The sequence below is a fragment of the Nomia melanderi genome, chromosome 9 (assembly GCF_051020985.1).
Source record: "Nomia melanderi isolate GNS246 chromosome 9, iyNomMela1, whole genome shotgun sequence".
Taxonomy (NCBI): domain Eukaryota; kingdom Metazoa; phylum Arthropoda; class Insecta; order Hymenoptera; family Halictidae; genus Nomia; species Nomia melanderi.
Genome location: NC_135007.1, coordinates 3,528,529 through 3,548,733, shown reverse-complemented (window position 1 = coordinate 3,548,733; position 20,205 = coordinate 3,528,529). Strand labels below are relative to the sequence as shown.

The 20,205-nt window shown below is 38.8% G+C and overlaps 1 protein-coding gene across 1 annotated transcript in view; it reads left to right on the top strand.

The window, feature by feature from the left end:
- LOC116431261 (uncharacterized) overlaps positions 1-20,205 on the top strand; it is a 481,036-nt gene that overhangs the window by 57,456 nt on the left and 403,375 nt on the right. The window contains exon 2 of the mRNA XM_076370678.1: positions 11,687-11,863. Coding sequence (XP_076226793.1) covers positions 11,700-11,863 — 164 coding nt within the window. The 5' untranslated portion in view covers positions 11,687-11,699. The remainder of the gene's footprint in view (positions 1-11,686; positions 11,864-20,205) is intronic.

The window sequence follows — 20,205 nt, the reverse complement described above, 5'->3', positions numbered from 1 at the left end:
ACTGCCGGGAAAATACTTCTTTGCTTTGCTTTTTCCATCGTTAGTGCGTAGTTTTTTCCGTCGATATAGCCGGACAGGGCAAACAAGCGCGCGCTGCCCGGCCGGGCTCGCCGCTGCGTGTCCGGTTTAGCTTGTATTTGTGTAAAAAAATGTTGGCCGAACTCTTTTTCAGAATTCATCGCGCTGGCACCGGCGCATGTAACTTCATTGAAAATTAATCGAGGACGATATTGTTGGCCGCCGAAAAATATCGGTCCCGGTATGTCCGGGCTCGTGGATAGACGTCTCGTTGCGCGCGTGCGCGCTTGTTCGCGGATTTATGTATGACAGTTGTCGAAATTTTGTTCCGCGGTTTCGCCGGCGGTGGTGATTTTAAACGGAGAAACAGTGCCGTGTAACCGGAGCGAGGGTGTCCCGATGAGGAACGGGTTTGTATTTTTAGCGCAACCTTTCGCGTCTGGGTGGCCCCGGCTGCTTTTTACCGTCTACTAAACACCGACCGAAGATAAACTAATTTGCTCCGAATTTATAAAGTCCGACCGCCCTTCTCGCCCCCGCGGAAATGATACACGAATCGTTTGTACATTTAAACAAACATCGGTCAAATCCCGTTCGTGCTCTGTCGGCGTGCGCTCGGTATATTTCTACATTTTTTTATCAAAGTCAATTTATTCTCGACGTATCGCAAAATAGAAATAAATTTCCCGAGAATTGATGGAATAGAAAAAACGGTCTGTTTATCGTTTTTTGGGTAGCATAGCCACACGAGGGAAAATTTGAATTAATATTTTTGAAACATTTCGGATCTTCAATAATCCCGTGAAAGAGATTAAAGATTAAAGTCAATTTATTTTCAGGGTATACCGAAATGAAGATAAATCGCTGCCATACAAAGTACCGTCGGAATAGTGAAAATAAGTTTATAAAAAAAAGGAAACCCCGAAAGAGGCACTTTTAATTTATATTTTTTCAATTTTTTTTTCCTCTCCCATAAATCTACCTGGCGAAACTTTTATCGTCGTACATGTTCGAGTAAAATACAGAGGCTCGTTAAAAGGCTCGATACAATTCGACATCAGCCGAGAACCTGCGGAACTGGTCACATGTGCTGACCACGTCGCGAGATGAGAAACTCCTGCACGGATTTCGGACGATCGGATGCACACAACTGTGCCGTTGCGCCGCCCGGTGATTAATACGAATCGACAGATCGACGCTGCTGCCTCTGTTGCTGCTGCTGCTGTTGCAACACGAAATATTGCCGATAAATTCTCAGGGAGCCCGTAACGGTCTCGCGAACAAGGAGATATTTTTTGTTTCACTGATATCTTTCTACCCTTGTCTAAAGTCGTCGGTGTTCGCAGCGCGTAACAAATGGCGTGAACAGCTTGATACGAGCGTGACACAGATTGCTTCGTTACCGTTCCATTGAAGAGACATTAATCGATTGATCCGCTGCACTCTGTAATTTGTTCTGGGATGAATCTGCCGCGTTCCTGGCAGTCGGCGAGAAGTTTAACTTAAAATGTGAACGAAGTTTTGGAAAGGGAAAAACTGCGGTTAGCTGGTTGAATAGCAGTCAACGAGTGTTAGCGAAGCGTTTAAAGCTGCTAAGTTTTGTAAGCGAGTAATAGAAGAGAAATTTATTTTGTTAGTCAGACAAAACGAGAATGTAGTTTACGAGATGAATTAGGTTGCAATAAAAGTACCGGGAAAAGTTCGTGCGATTTTCTTGTTAACAAATTAATCGAGGTCCGATGTTAATTAGTATTTCAGTAGTTTAATAAATGAAATTGGTATTAACAGCAAGTTATGTTTCTGGTTTTGATATCAAATAAAGTGAAATTATTTTAAAAACCTTCTCTGTGTTTAAATATTGGTTTAAGAACCTGCAAGAGCTTTTTCGGTAACCTAACAATAATAATATAATGATAATGTAAAGAACGATACACAAGGAAAATATAACAAAATAATGTAAAGTAAGAGGAAACGTAATAGAGGAGTGTGAAATACTGGGAGAATTAGATTATCTAGGAAACATAATGTGTCAATCGGAATAATACATTTAGAGACATTAGAAAAATGCACTATAAATAGATACATAGGAGTATATTAACACGTTGCAGACAGATTACGAAATATCTCACGTTCCGAGTGCGATTTTAATATATATATCTATATTTTCAATTAATATGTATTTTAAAAATTCATTTAATTTTCAAATATTTTTTTAAATTATGTAGGTATAAACTTCGTATCTTTTCTGCTATTTTTTCTCTACACGAATACTCTTTGTTCAACCTGAATAATGGTAAAATAATAATACACAATAAGCAAAATATAATTAAAATATAAAAGAATATACTCAAATATCAACAGAATAAGAAATTACATTATATCTATTTACAAAGAATTTCCATAAATATGATGTGTAACATAATCCGCAGTTTCCAATAGCAAACATATGCAATGTGATTTTATTAAAAAAAATTTTCAAGAAAATAATAACGCCACGTTTTTTTTACATTAAAATTTTATCTCGAGCGAATTGAACGTAATTTCATATTCATGAATTTTCCTTTTCCGCTTCATTCTCCATTTCTTACGTTATTAGTACTTTCTCCACTCATCCCATTTCCAGCACTCTTTGCTCATGCTTCATCTTTACCTGGTTACCCTCTCCTTTGCTTCTTTCTCTATCCTCATCAATTTAAACTGTATTTTACTTTGCTTCCATGACAAGCCTCTTTTTATTCTCTTTACCTTTCCCCACAGTCTGCTTTTTTCTCACTATCATTTTCTTGTATTCTTCTACGTTATAACTACCATTTCATATTTCTCCTCTCTCACCCCATTATAACTTCGTTAACCTTCTTCATTCTTACTTTTCAGTCTAATATCCCACCCACCGTTTTTCCATATCTCGACGCTTCCCTTATTCTCTCTATCTCCCTTATTACCATGTTTCCCTCTCTACCTTGTCTTGTTCAACTCTATTCTTCATTCTGTCTCTCTCAGTATATTCTTTTTCGTTTTTTCCCCGCAGCCAATAACTCTTCTGTTCCTCTTTCCATTTCTCATCCCACTCCTAAATTTTGCATGGTTCTAATCTTCTCCCTATAATATCATATTGTTTACCAAACAAATATTCATGAAGTATCCTTGAAATTGAAATAATTTATTGTATCAAAAGAAATTTGAAAAATTAAAATTCCTTATGACGATTAATGTTTTAATGGTTTTATATCACAGAAGTGTTCCTGAAATTTCAACATTTTAACACTTCTTTAATATATTATCAGTATAAAAATGTATTTTTATGACTGGAGAAATAAATGTGTTATTCAACTTTGTCTAATTAATATGAAAGCTAAAATATGAAAATGATTTTTGGAATGATATTGTAAAACTTCGTTTTCATAATTATTTTGTTATTACTTTATGATATTAATACTATACATTAATATTAATTTTTCTAAAAATTAATGTATTATTAGTATATTTGACATTATAAACAGATATTATTTATATTAATAATAACATAGACATATTGTCTATAAATAACGGATATTATATGTTAATTATTATATTGTATATTAACTACTAATAATAATATCATCATAATTAGAAAATGAACCTCTGGTTTTCTCCTGCCCAAGATATCGCAATGATGTAAAGGAGTTGAGTTTACCGAAAATACTGTGAAGAATGATTTCGATTAGTGACTTTCGAAAGTTTATGTTGACAAGAAAACTCATATGCTGAACTTGCAATTAATAGCTATCTGTGGACATGTGCAACAAAATATGTGTTACGAAGTAAAGACTTAGCATCTTAAGAAGTAAAGACATTTTTCTTTAATACCAGAAAATACTCGGAATAAGCAGGTTTATAGTGTGGCCGACAGGAATCCTCGATTTGTCAGATTACAAGTATAAGTGGGGTTTTCTGTTGTCGACAAATTAGCATTGGAATTAGGGTCCTAAGAAGTCGATTTATTATCGCGCTTATATATACTTCTAACATATCGGTTTCCAAATAGTAGACAATGTTGATATTGTGAGAATATTTATCTATAGTTACTTTGTAACTAACTGTAACTTAGTAGAACCATAAGAATCTGCATATTCAAATTTTTAAAAAATGAAGGGACATGATAAAGAAATAGTCAGTGGGTTTTTGTTATAATTAGTAATAATTTATTATACGGTAAAATTGTAAAATGCATAGAGAAGAAAAAATAAAGTAAAATATTCTAATTAACCCTTTGTCCTATGGTTTCCTTCTCAAATATGGTTGATACAATCATCTTGTCATTAATAATTTATTGAACTACGAGAAAAATTCTAGACTCATCCTATGTTTATGTTTACTGTAGAGTATAGAAATTGATAACAAATAAAAAATATTTCATTTGGATTCAAAAGAATCGAATAATATTTATATTTGTTACATTGTGTTTGAAATCTTCACCACGTGCGTTATATGATATTATAAGCCAAGGGGTTAATCAGGTAATCAGACAGATAAACATAAAGTAACAGAATATTTAAATATATGTTCAGCTGATGTTTTAAATTAAGATACTTGTAAAATATTGAATTTAAGCACTAATTACTGATGAATTTTTCATTGGTTGACACATGTTCTAATGAAGTAAATTAATGCAAGCTCATATGTTCCAATGGAATTAATTAATGCAGGCTCGGCGAAATATGATGCATGCGATATGAGTTTTTAATTGTAACTTTCACTTTTGCGCTATCGTGTCAAAATAAAACACTTTTGCAATTCATTAATGATGATTGGTTTTCCATTTATACACATCGTATCTACCATGTTCTCTTGACTTTGCTAATTAATTGCCATTTATTCCGGTCATAGCAGTATTTTTTGATTAATAAAAATTGACGTTATTAAATATTTAATATCAGTATCGATTGCCATTTTTAATTTTACCAAACACATATTAAAAAAGAAATCCATAAAATACTCCAAAAGACGGGAAGCGATAATACAAAGCAAATGAATCAATAATTAATACTCAGATGAATATTGTACATTGAAATCTAGAATAAAAAGAAGAACATTTCTTGTAGAATATCTCGGCAAATAAACAATAACTGATTGATATTACGTAGAATCGTACAAGGAACTGTAATTTCCTGAGAGATCCTGTGCACCAACACGGAAAATTTAAAAAAATTCGGAAAATGTTTGCTTCAAAGGGAAATATTTACGCAGGTACTACGGACGGTATATCTCTCGCGACCATAAATCTGCATCCAACCAATTCCCTCTCAACTCGGAGGATGCTGTGCGAGCGGAACCGTCAAACAATGAATGCACATTCCACGCACGATGTATCTATAATTTCAATATTGCACAATATTTTCGCGAATTTAATACGCGGTAAAAATAAATGGATTCTTAAATGATGATTCCAAGGACAGAAAAAAAGTCGCGAGCAACGTCAACGTTCGGTTGCATTTGGTCAGGGTTGAATAAAATGCATTCCCATTATATATTAACACGATGATTAAAATGCAACTCTCATTCGATTACAAATTACTACCTCTAATTATTAATTGGTAGCCATCATGATCGTCTGAATTTTAATAATAGATTAATGACAATCGAAGATTATAAAAAGTAATTTACGATCGAATCGTTTATCACATTTGAATCATCGTCAGTAACATGCAATCAGTAAACTGCGCACATTTGTACATATTCAAGTTTTTAACACTTAGGTAACCGCATAAAAAAATTATAATTATAACCTTTCCCAGTGTTTTTCATTGAACTCGTTCAACAGGTTCGATTAAAAATTATGTTTTGCAAAAGCAAAGAAGGTATTTATTGAATTGTAAATATCTCCAGCTCAAGACTCACGAAATAACAAAAGAAAAAAAATGGAGAAAATAAATCTCCCTATTCGGTTAGCTAAGTATTATAATCCTTGTTCCAAAGAAATATTACAAAAAGCGCAATACCTTCTATACTTTATACATTTTCCATCGTGCAGTCTCCGCAATTATATTTTCAAATGACCCATAAATGCATAAAACTGCGCAGTATAATAATTATGTTACATTTTGTCCAATTTCACATTCAGCGACAAATAACGTACAGGATAAGCAGGACATCCTAGCGACGCCGTATGGGAACAAGGTAGGAGATCGGTCGTGTAGCGTGTCATGGCCGATGGATGCACGAACTTTCGTAGCTCAGTGTACGATACATTGTTTCCACGGGTGCACCGACAGAAATACGTTGCTTCATTTTTCTCTCCCTCCCCTGTCGCGTGTCTGCACAAGTGTATTTTCCCTTATCTCTTTCAAAGAGGCGGCTTGGCCCTCTCCCGGAACGCGTTCCTCGGCCCTCGAGTAGGTGTTATTGTGTTACACGGGATACAGAACGAGTTTCGAGATGCCTGTACCGCGCTGAGCCAAGTCGGGGCGCGCACGGCGGGATCCCAGGCAAACGTGATTATTTTTCGCAATTTGCTAAGCAGATGCCCCCATTGTGCTCCGCACTGCCGCGGCAGGAGTTTGTTTTCGCCACCCTTCCGCGCTTCCTCCCCTTCTTCCTTTTTCTCTGACCTCCCTCGTTCGAGCCCCCGTTCGAGCCCCCGTCGAGCCGCGTCGCGACCAGCGACAGGGTTCCTTTTTTTCCTTCTTCTTCTTCTGCCTCCTCTCTCCACCTGTGTGTACACGTCGCGCTCCGTGTGCACGCGTTCGCGTTTATTTGCGAGTACACATCGAGCACGCCCCGCGATCTCTTTCCCTCCCTCCCTCCCGCCTCTCTCACCGGGCTTCCTCTCTTCACCGGGAAACGCGTTCGTTGATACACGTAGACGATACACAAAACGCGCGAATCCACGCACGCCGCACCGCACCGTGCCGTGCTGCGCTGCGCCGGGGGCTGCATATTTTAACCAACTTGCCTACGTGCATTGTGTCTTCGAAGCGTCCCCGTCTCCTCGCTGCGTTCTACGCCTGAGAAATAATGATCGTACCCAACAGCATCATCCTGCTTCTCCGTCTATTCTTCCGTGAGAGAGCAAAGCATCCATGACAACAATGTTGCACCACGCTCGAGAGATTGCGCGAACCGTGTCCTTTTCTTCGCTTCGATTGTGTCCCACCCCCAGACGGAACGACCTACCGGCCGCGAAGGGTGAGATCGCTGTGAGGCTTCTTTCGCGGGGTATCCCGTTTCTGTTCAGGCCGAAACGGTGTTCTCTCTTGAGTACACACTCGAACCGGGGGTTAGCTCGTTCCTTTTCCGGCAACTCGTTCACTTTCTGTCCTCCGGACGAAATCGACCATCGGACACGGTGCATCGACGTCTTTGGGACGCGTCGATTGAAACTGATAGTTTTCAGTTCTGGCTGGGTTTTATCGCGGATATTATGGTTTGATTGAATTTTTGATTCCTGAACGGTTTACGGTCACGGTATTACGGTTTCCGGGCTGTCGCGATTCTGGATGGCTTTCTTTTGATTCTTTGCGGTTCAAAGTGGTCGCGGACTTTCATATTAGAATTTACGATGCTGTTTAATTTGATTATGTTTCAATATAACATTTTATTGATTTACTATTTTATTTGTTTATCATTTAATTGTGGTATTGAATGGATATTGTATAACACAGTAAAATTCGTGGGAATTAGAATAAAATTGAATTTCAGGAACGAGGAAAATAAGTAAAGAAGAATAACGATTTTCAGAAATTCTTCTTATGTGACACTTCAAATGTAATCATTTAAAATGAATCCATTGATAGAATATTCGCCGCGTCGAAGTTTTGACAAAAAAATGGCTAAATTCATCGGTTTTTGTACGAAAATGGTAAATTTATCATTTTAAATGTCCAAGGGTACATAGCCTTTGTCAGTATGTCAAATGCACCTAAATCCTTTCAAGATTTTAATTTTAAAATGATACTATAGTAAATGCAGAGGGGAATTCGATTTTTGAAGCTGTCAAAATGAAGAGGCCCTCATCGAAAACTGGTCAGCCCCTTCGAAGACGGTCAGAAGAGAATTCGCATCGATTGGCCTACATAATTGAATCGAATTCAAGCTTAATGAGCTCATTGTACGCGCACGGGTACTGTTCATTGAAGCGTGACAGAGGCATCGCCCGATTCGAGTGACGTGACAGTTGAATTGCCACTATCGGGAGACGATATTCGGATTATTCCACTGGCAGAGTCAAAGGAAACAGAGGTCCAGTACTGAATACACCCGCGCATGTTCACTTTTTCTTCGATTGATTTACTTGCGTGTCAAATTAATTTCTCTGGTGGTCTAGAAAATAACAAGTAAAAATCGGGACACTAGTCTACCGTCTCCACAATGTAGCACGTAAATTGTCGTTAATGAATTGGGTATCCTGTTGCTCAGGTCTCCGAGGAGCATTCAGGAAGTGAACTTCCTTTCGCTCGCAAACTACATCACCGTGACACTAATTCGAATAACGACGGTTTAAAGTCCATCGCTATCTAATTTGATTGCAGTTGGAATAGGAAAGAGACGGTGGTCGAATGACTACATTACTTCAAACCTTACGCAGACGTTAACCCCTTATAAAGTTACTTTAATTTTCAGAGACACGACATGAATTCTTTTCTTCTCAATGCCGTTAATTTGAAACGAAGAATGATTGATCGAATACTTCCAATGTATGCGAGTTTTATTATTATTTTGTTTTATTTTTACTGAAAAGCTTTGAATTACAAATATTCAAAAATTCGTAATCTATTGTGCCAGTGATGATTTGTTCCTTTTTTATTGAGATATTTAATATATAATTTAAAAGTTTTAATCTTGAAATAAATGAATTTGGAACGTCAATGAACTTTTCTTTTTATAGATCGTTTTACGTTTATTATTATTTGAGCATATAACGATGTTATTATAATATTAAACGTTCTTTATATAAGCAATGGAGAAAAATCGACATTTCGAGTAGCTAAAACGGTATCACAAACTTGGAAACATGGGTTCCATTTTTGGTCTTGTTCGACTGTTTTTCTTCTAAATTTATCTAAATTTTTATGAAGCTTGAGCGACTGCCCCGTTGTCTTCTACCTTTTAAACTTTACACATTGCTCTGGGAACTCTCCGCCAAACTTTCAGGAACCTCGCATTTCTTCCGGTAGAGCGACGGGATCGCGAAACCGATGAATTTCGAAGAATGGATCCCATGAGAGGGTACAAGTATCCGTCACGCCGCTTGCTTCCTGAAGGAGTTGCCCTTTCCGAGCCGTCTTCACCCAGCCACCCGGCCCGCTTGCGATACGCAGTGTTTCGTCAAACACATGCACGACTTTTTTGCACCGGAGGGGTTCCGAAAGTGCGCAACGCGCGAGGTTAACCCCGTTCTTGCTCGTCTTCTCCTCTCAAGGATCTTTTGAAGCTTCGTGATTTCGGTTCACGACCCAGGAGCTTCACAAGTACTGCTGAAACGAACGTACGGATTAAACAGATGTTGGCAGGGAAAGGATTTAAGTAATGAGTGTACTTAAATCACAACGGGAGGAATTTGTTGCACTCCTAATTATGTTTCGCATTTGCTTTGTCACTATGTTGTAATGTGTCCAAAAGCTTCTATTTTGTAATCTCCATTTAATCCTTGCACTATTCAGGAATACATACTTTGTACCCACCATGTCATCTTGTCTGTATTATTATTATTTAATACAGTGTCCTTCGACAATTAATAAATAAATTCGATTTATTTATTATTTAGAAGTAAATGAAAAATAATAAAAGTTCTGTACCATAACAATGAAAAGTGTAAGTACTTGCTACAAGCTATTCTGGGATTGTTATTAGTGTTTGGAACAGCTCTGAAAATAACTATTCTACTTCAGATAGGAATAGACTGCAGAATTTCGTATATTCGTAGTGCAGAGAAACTTTCAGAAAATCATACAATGGAAATTTTAATTAAATTCAATATAGATTTCAATTTTCTTAAACCAATTAAGATAAAAGTTGAATTTTATTTCGCATAAAATTTTCCTATCGCCTCTTTAAAATATATTGGAAAAGCCAATTTCTTTCGATTTATAATTATTTAAAAAAATGAAATTTATTTCGTCCTCACATTGTTCGAATCTGAATGTAATTAATGTGATTAATTATGTATTAATTATTGGTTTTAATTATAATAAAATTATAACAGGTGACAAACGATGACATTATTCGAAATTAATTAACAAATGTATAATAGATAAGTGTAATAGATAAGTCATTAATTTGATACTGGCACCGAACAAATGTGAAGCCGACATATTTTTAGACTCGGCACAGAACCAACATAATAATACTTCCGTAGAACTCCCAGAATCAATCTAAACCAGAACTGTAGTCACTCATAATTACTAAAAAATCCGTTGACCAGTTCTCCAATTACATTTTTTGAATATCCGTCGGACATAGAGTTCTGCCAAAATGAAAATAGTGAACATATTCCACAAAATTTTGCAGAAAACTGGCATTCGTCAATTAAAATTTTTATTGAAATTTCAGCAATACTATCAATGCTACAAACTCAAAATTTTAAACTGGGTCCAACGACACGTAGACAGGGAACGTTGCCGGAATTCGAGAAAGAGAAATGAAATACAGAATACAAGGTTGGGCGTTACATTCGTGCGGCAGCCAGCTCTGAAAGCAGCCATTGAAACGGCTCGCGGCGATCTGACGTGCGCGTATCATTAATTGAAATTCCGTTATGCGAGCGCTAGGTATATATGATTTGCAAGCGCGGGTTTCACGCACGCGTAGAAAGCCCGTCGCGTCGTCTCGGTCGACGCGGCGGTCGAACACCGGCCCGCGTACTCTGGATTCTATCGTTTTTATTGTAGCAAATTAGCGGGGTCATGCGTTTAATTAGGAACGCACGTTCGCGACCATCGCGTTCCGCTTAGCGCGGCCGTTTTCACGTTCGTTTGCTCGTCGGAAATAATTGGACAAGGCGAGCTGGCGGGCGCGCATTGTCGCACGCGCGGGCCTCGCGAACGGAAGTCGACGAAACGGGCCGCGGAATTAACGATACGTTCCGAAACAAAGCGACGATTACAAAAGTAGCGTTTCAGCGGCCCGGTTAAATAGAGCATACGCCGGCTTGTTTCCAGCGCGCAATTATCGCCGATAGTTACCCGGGAAATAATGAAAAGGTTTAACGATCGAATGCCGTTTTACAAAGCGGCCGCGTAAACAAAGTAGCCGGGAAAACAGCTACGGGGCGGGATTATTCCAGGTTTCGTCTCGCAGCGATTTTTCCCTCCTCTTTCCAACCATCGTCCCCTCTACCCCCAACGGTGCGGCGCGCGTACTGCACACGACTTTCGGGATCGCTCTTTCGAAGTTCACCGCAATCCCTGTGATGTCTGCCTGGCCTTGCGAGTCACAAGAGAAAATGGCACTTTTATGTCCCGGTTACTAATGCGTCTCGTAATAATTTCGTTTTTTTTGTCGACTACCTTTTACGCCGACTCGTCTCCTCGCCGCAATTTCTAGACCCGTCCGCGCGTCCTTCTGTCGCGCGGCCGCGTGCGCTCAGCCTAGCCGGGGGAGAATCAGTCGCAAAACGAAAGTAGAGAAAGAAACTCTCGGCGAGTTTTATCTGCCGACTACCTGACAACAGGACATTTTGTATTATTTTCAGAAACAGAGCAGACATGGACGTACGGACAGAAAGATCCCGAACGGCCGGCCGGATAGCGCCGACCGGACGCGTTACCCCGACCATACATCAAACAGGTGGAGGAAGAAGAAAAGCGATACCGGTTCCGCCGCCACGGGTGCCGACCCCCATGCCCACCGCCAACAATAATCAACAGAAGTAAGTAAATTATGTCACCGATATTTCCCGCAGCAGCTTCCACGTTCGATGGAAAAGTATCGGCAAACGGACGTCGATTCCAGCGTGCACGCATGCTGACAAAAAGGCAGCTGGAACCGCTGTTCTGCGTTCAGTGGCCCTCTGTTGCGAAATACGCGGAGTTTTGATAGTCGGAGGGTGGCCGACACGAGCTGCAACCACGGGACACGGCTTCGGTTTCCATCGCAACGTTTTGCCAGATGATATAGGGTTCAAATACTCGTAGCTGCAAGTTCCGTCTCGCGTCGAATGTAAGGGGACAGACGCCATTAAGTAAGTGGGATTAGGAGCGCGCCGAGTTTGGTCTCGACTGATCAAAGTTTACCGTGGCGTGCCGGTCACTCCGCGTTCTACCGACCAATTCCAAAATGTTCCCCGGTTGTATAGAGTGTATCGCCACGGAGTTTCTACTTCAGGAATAGCCAGTAATTCTGTGTCCGGTTCAATTACATTAGACGCCCCGATAGTTGCTGCGTTAGGTCATACTTATTAGATTGTCGGGGTTGGGAATTGATGTTCAAAACTTCCGAGGCGTGAATTAAAGACAGACGATGAGGTTCATCATTTTCGGATGGACCCGTGAACGAATTCTTTGAGAACGCACATGCGACTTTATCTCGCGGTTTAAGGAATTTTGCACTGATTTCTGGTTCTATCTGGCAACGAGAGTCGGTTTCATTAAATCTTCCACACCGATAAAACAGACGAAGTTCGGCCATGTCTGATTAAACTTCTCGAAGCACGAGACTAGCTATCACTTTGCTCATCTCTTCGGCCAATCTGCTTCGACCGCAGGTTAGATTTTGTCGATAGTTGAATTTCCGGGCCTCTTCAGCGTCATCTCTATGTTATTGTCTTAAGAGATATGAATAGTTGTATAAAATTAGTTCTTTTTTACGTATTTTTAGAGATTGATAATTCAAAAAGATTATGAAGTAATTGCGGTGTATGAGAAAGGTCTGAGAAAGGTAGCCTTTGGCGTAGTCTGTTATAAATTTTAATTTAATAGAAAAATATGTGTATTTAAAGTTTGGAGTACAATTTTGAAATAAAATTTTCAGATAATATAATTGAAATATAGTACCTACTATGGTACCTAATATTTCAAAAATATTCCGAGCTTTTTATTTTAAAATTAAAGGCCATGTCGTTTAATTACATTGTCAATATCTAAATTGAACAATACGTTTAGAATACTTATGAAATATTGAGACTGTGTTTATATTATACATTGACGCAGTTGTAAGACTAGAAATAAATATTTCATATATTTCTAAAATATGTTATCATTTTATTTAATAACATTAAATGTCGAGATCAAATTGATACAGAATCATTAAGGATTAAATCCAATCCGTCCCTTTCTTGTGAGGATCTTCACATAATAAAATGTAACCTTGTCATACTGATAAATTAATAAATTACCATATCAATTTACTTATATCACAAGCTTGTATTTTATTATGCTTATCATTATCTCTAATTGTAAAGTATCAACAACGTCGACACATCTTTGATTGCATCCTTTTTATGTCATTAACCATATAATGACACGATAATTGATAAACTCTTAATCTTTATGCAAACAAATTTGGAAAAAACAATAATTAAATAGAAACAGATTTTAGCACTTAGTGCCACCTTCTCTACGAATTCCAATAAATTGAAAATAAAGGAACACTACTAAATTCTTGTGAAAACTTTCCTTCTTTATCCCTCAGTCGTATTTATCGTAAGTGTATTGAATCTACAGTTTCAATAATTAGTCTTTCCTTTCTTCTCTTTTCTCTAACTACAAATCCTAGAGAAGTCGGGAACCTAAAACAATGTATTCGCGTCCGGTACAACTCGTTATTCCAAGACTCGGCTAACGTCGCGGCCGTGATAGAGTCATAAAATGTATTGCGCGCTCCTCGACAAAGCACAAGTACTCCGCAACTTCTGTTTCGCCGGTGCATTCGAGCCACGTAGAGGACTTAACGGAATACCATACCCAACGGGCAAACGGCGAATTCATTTCCCAGACGTCCCATATTCCGTGACGAGATGCATTCCCGGCGCCCGGCGCCAACGCTGACGGTCTCCGACTTCGGAACTATGTCCCGCGATATGTACTCACGCGCTCGTTGTCGGGCGCTCTCGGCTCGTTTAACGATCTCGATAACGCGATGCCGCGCAAATTGGTTCGATTATTATCGTACGGCCGGGTCTGGATTCGAGAGCGGTCGTGTACGCGTGATCGACGAACCGCAGATGTTACTCGTAAACCACCGATGCGGCGCGCTGAGAGCGATTACAGTTAGCGGGTACAGGTGGTATTTTAACAAAATGTCGCGATTTTTCATAGACTGGTTCTATGTGTATATTTATACGCGTGTAAGTTCCATCGGGGAAGAAGGAAAACCGAGTTTCATTGTGCAATGCGCCCACGCTACTCGAACACTTCTCCCGGGGGCTAGAATTATATGAGAGAAGAGAAGGAGAGAGCGAGAGAGAGTGTGTAGCCGGGGTTGAAAATAAAATTCTGTAATTCACTCGCGTATCGTGGTGCTGGCGATCGATGGTCGGCTGGTTGTTCAAATTTTTAACGAGACTCGCAGGCACCGCGAAATTAATTACTTAACGGCTGGAGTTTTTTCCACGGTTGGAAATGAAACCACGCTCTCCATTTCCGTTGGTTCATTCTCCTCTATTTCACGGCGCAACATATGCTCCGGCACCCGCGCTTTTGTATCCGCGGACACATCATTAAAACACGATAAGTGTCGCTACTTGTCCGATACCGTTGACTAAATGATTTTCTTTCACCTTCCCCCTTTCGCGAGACGCGCGCCGGTAAATACTACTTGTCGCGCGAAGTCGCTGAATGATCACTGTCGTTACATACTGCTTGTGAGTATTGAACGGATTATTTGCATTGTTTATTGTGTAACAATTTTTTGTATTTTAATAATTCTCGTGTGGTTAGAAGTGCACTTTTACATTGATTTTATGCATTTTTTGTAATTTTGCAAATTATGGAGATCATATTTGCTCTAGGAGATAAGACATTGTAGGTGGCGCGCAAGTGCACATGACTCTTGATAAATGTATTCAATTTATGGACATAATTGTCTACTAAAATGATTATTCACTTGTTGAACATGGAAAAAAGTTCTATTATCTAATGATAAAACTAAATTCAATAATAATATAAAATTTAGTAGGTATAAATAATAATAGTATATAATTCTTGATAGAATGGAGAATATAAAGATTGAACAACGATTTAAAAATGTATTCAATTCTGGGACGTTGAGGAAATAATAAACTCCACCATCATTTATTAAAAGTGTTTCCAATTTTTTGACACGATACGTAATAATTTTTTATAACGCTTAAATAGGAGAGATGTACTACTATTTTACAGTATTTTATCATACATTTAATAAAAACGTAAAAGGTGTTCGTTAATAACTGTTTTGAGTATCTTCAATTCTATTTTAACTATTGATGTTGTTCCGGCACGGTTTATTTGGTTAAGATACATATCATAAAAAAAACGGCAGCTCAACGACCTAAAGCCCGAGCGCACAGTCACCGGTACCTTTGCAGGTCAGAAGGGACAACGTACCCCCTACCTCCACCACTAGTAATGTGGGCGTAGGTTAAAAGACTATAACTAGCAACACCCCGAGCGTTTTAGCCTTCTGATTTGTCACTAAGGACACCGCCTTATCTCAGTATTTTTATATATATAGAGAGACATTGACAGCCAAGACAGACGGACATACATAACAAGTTCATTCCTTTCATTCAACATTAAACAAATACAGTCCACTTTCGAACGAAAAAAGGAGGAGCCTTTTTTCATCACATCTATTTCACACAAGATTAATTCGGCGTGTGAAAGTGCTACGCCACGTCCACTTTTACTGCCTGGACAGCGTGCACGAACAGATGTCTTCAGTATATTTTGATAACAACATATAATTTGCCATTTTAGAAACAAAATTTTTGAAAGGTACATTCATCCAATTCTTTACAAAACAATTACGACAACTAGAAAAGTTGTTAAAAATTAATTAAATGTTTAAATAACATTAAAGGTATGCAATATTAGGCACAGTAAATTATAGTATAAAGAGTTTTGAATCTGTAATCAAGTCTAAACAGAGGAAATTCGGAAATCTGAGTGCATTAGTATGCAGCACCGATTACCGTTATTTAACGCGTTGAATGCCATGGGGTTACTGATGGCCGGCACTCGGCCTTTAATGGCGCCACGAGGGTCATCAGTGCCCCCTAACCATATTAGTTACAGCTATTCAACTAAACTATAGTGCTCTTAAACTTTTCAATATTATTAATGATGTAACATCAAGTGACGACATACAGCAAAATACACGTACAAAGTGTGATGATACTGTTCATTTAAATAATTTTATGTAGTATTCACATAATGATTTATATACATACAGTATCTTGCGTAAGTATTTGAGTACTTGATGTAATCTCATTAAAGTGTTAACATTTTCATTGTAACACAATACTATTGTACGTAATTAGAAGGTATTTTTATAATTATTAAAACTCTGTTACAATATTTTATGTGAAAAATCACTTCACTTTCACACATATCTAGCAATGCAAATGCGTCCAAATATTTATGCATAGCAGTGTTATCTTAAAGCCCCTCATCTGCCAATGTGATTAACTCGTCTCAAAAGTCACTAACTCAGTAATGAGCATAAAGAATGAATGCAGTGCTTTAGGATTAAAATTTGAAAACATCCAAAAGATAGAGTTAATCACTTTGACTTGTGAACGACTCATTTCTCTCAATGAAAATACCGGTGTCGCGAATAAAATATGAAAAGGTTACGTTTCTCTGACGGATTGCCTTGAACTGAATCGCGCTTTTAACTGCGCCAGAAAAGTCGACTCGATCGAGAACGCGCCGCGACATTCTCGTTCAAATATTCGACGGACGCTCGTTGGCAAGGAGTCTTAATCCGTGGCTTGTGATCTAACGAGAGAAAAGGGGGAGATGAGAGAACGCGCAGGCGTCCGTGCGAAGCGAGTGAAAGAGAAGCGACCAAAGGTAGGAGATTAGAGATCCACAACTTATCTCGAAAAGTCGTTTTCGTCGTTGTACAAGTGGTCGTAAGCGGCTTAAAGCGGTGTTCGTTCACGTGATTTCGGTAGATGTCTCGCGCGGCTTTAACGCTCGCTGATAAATCTGCATTCTATTAATTAGCGAGGAAGTCGAACCTTCGATCAACCGACGGAATGTCTTTGTTATCTGCAATGACAAAATGCATCCTGGATGCAATATGTTCTAGAGATGCATTCTACTATTTTCACGTAGTGTAATGATTAACACTTTGACTGCCGCGTCACTCGCATTTGCATGACACCATTTTTTACATAACATTAAAAATTTATTTTCGTAACAACGCGTCGAGTCGAACGTACCGAATTTTGTTGTATGTATGAAATATAAGAAAGATAGTAGAGCAATCGTTACGAAGAATGTTGACCTTTTACTTTTTGCTTTATTCAGAAAACTGTTTCGACTATATAAGAATTTTGATGAGTGTTTACTTGACAGTCAAAGTATTAATCAGAGTTGATCTATGTGGCAGTAAATTGACTATAATTGATTATTGAGGTGAGACAGATGTGGATTGTTGGAATCTGATCATAAGAGAAATTTTTTGAGTTGGCGATATTACATGTTGTTGATAATATATGTAAATTATTAAGCGTATTTATTAGATACTTTTAACGATATTGAAGTCCGTATTTTTTAGATGTATCGAGAATGTAATTTGTCAAAAAACAGGATCAATGTTCGGATCGTATACGCGGATTTTAATAAAACTTGGTACACACATAGAGAACCGAAAAATATTGGATTTATCGCTGGCAATATTTATATTTACGGAGCGTAAATATGAATTCTACGTGAAAATTTTAGTCTTGTTCGATCGATAACTTAAGGAAAAATAAATTTTTTCTACAGAAACTATATTTGAGACATACATAAATATAAACTATATTCTCTATATATCGTATGAGCGAGTATTGATAATTAAACTTTAGAATTTATAATCGAACGAAAGATATATTTATTACTTCGGTATGTGTAATTTACATTAATAATATTTTTTAAAATTGTGTTGTGTCATTTCATAGTTTATAAAAGCATGAACAATGTTTACACTATATAATGTAACATTTAGATATTTCTATTAACTATTACGGTATTTCATAAAATACATTTTTCCTCCACAATTTTTGGAGATTATTTTCACTTTGTAAATATCAATAAAGACAGGAATAAAAAAATACACGTCGCATATTTTTCGATGTTTTGCATATACACTGTTTCATTAAATTTTGTGTGTCCGAGTTCTGTGATGTCCCTTGTCAGTTGCGTTAGTAAACTGGGATGGTTACGTGGCTGGCAAAAGGGTGATCCTGGCTTCGATTTCCGTTTATCGACATATTTTTTTATTTTTATGGTTCTGTGACTTTATGAAGGACCGATTTTATTAAACTACATATAGCATGTACTGTACTTCAAGATTAATCGGTTAAAAAAAACATTTTCTGCGTTTTTATTCTACACTCTATATTCACTGGCAGTTATTACTCAACATCATGCACTCTGAAACTGTAACAAAATTATAAAATTTATTAACAATTACCCTATTTTGCCAATGCAATTTAGATAACTTCGAACTATATTTATGGTACATCAAGATACATAATTTTAATTATTTAGCCTTTTAAATAATTAAGTAATCATGCCTAACATTTTAGCTACATCATTAGGAACGTATATGCTACCAACTCACAAAAATTCGTAGAAACAAAAGTCGGACAATAGAGGCCGCTCCTAGCCGGGTAAAAAACAGTAAACGCGCCGGATAAAGATCGTTTAAATTTCATTCGGCCGGACTAATTATCTAGTCCAACGATCAAGCCGGGCCGTTGAATTTCCACGTGTCTGGTTTTCTCCCGTCTTCGAAGTTTCCGTTCCCGGGAAACACTAACCCCCGCGGGCATCGGTTCCTCTTCCTCTTTCCACGAGTCGGCTCCGTTTGCGCGGCCGTGAATGCTCCGCCGCGCCGTCGAAGCGGCGAATACGGCCCCGCGGATCGTGCACGCTCGAAAAAGTTCGTACCGTAATGTCCGCGGGATCCGGACCAATTATCCAAAATAGACGTACGCAACCGTGCGAATTTTTTGACCGTGCGGATTTTAATTAATTAGCGGCGGAGCGTGGACGAGGGGGGTAGCCGATTCTTTGGCAGAACGATGCGCGCACATCGGAGCTAAAGGTTCATTAGATCCTTGCGCAGACTGAAATTCTGTCGACCACAGGGCAAATAGTTGGTCCGCGCTTTATGTAAAGCAGAGAGAGCCTTTGTATCAAAGAGCTGCCCGTATGTATTCATTAGGCAGTATTTAGCATAGTTCGAATGAGCAATGCTGGTCGTACGTGCTACATACCATACGCGAGCGCGCGCGCGTGGGTCTCTTTCGATGTGTTGTGCAAAGAATTGTCGATGCGGATCGGAATCACGATCAGGACACGACGGAGGTGCCGTCGCGGCGGAATCGTGGTCCGCTGCGACCAAAACAGGCGTTTAATTATGCCGGTTCGCTTCATTATAAGACTCGCGTAACCATCGTTGTGCTCGGAATCGGCAGAAAATTTCCGCGGAGATAGCGGAAACGTCTGAAAGTTTCACCGGCCGGGATTAAGGATTTTTTCTCCAGAGTCCGATCGCAGTCCCGGTAAGGAAAATTGGAGGCTTCGAACGGGACCGATGCTCTAAATTGCTAATTAACGAATATCGATAACATCGATTGGAGCGTTGATTTGGTCTGAATGAAGTTCGGGGACAGGACCGAACTATATTGCAAACTCCAGCGTACAGGCGGGTGGAACTGGAGCAAAGTATCCTTGGTGGAGAGGTTCTGACCGAGAGATAGCTAGGTTTCGGAGAACGATCGGGACAACGGGAAAAGTTTACCGATCGGTAGGCTGATGAGTCGACCGGACCGAAGACCGGCTTTATTACTATTTACCGTAACAAACGGCACAGTAGGTACCTAAACTCGCTCGTTCGCTGGCCGCAACATTTCTTTCCACGTCAAAAGGATCAAAGCGGTCCGGCGCGTTCTGTCCGAGGATTGCGAGCGAGCGAGCAGAGCGTACTCATTTTTTCGAGTGCGTTCGTTCTCGTTCGGGATGCGCTCGGCCTGGACGTAAGCCGGGGAGACGAAAAGAGATAAAAGAAACGGAC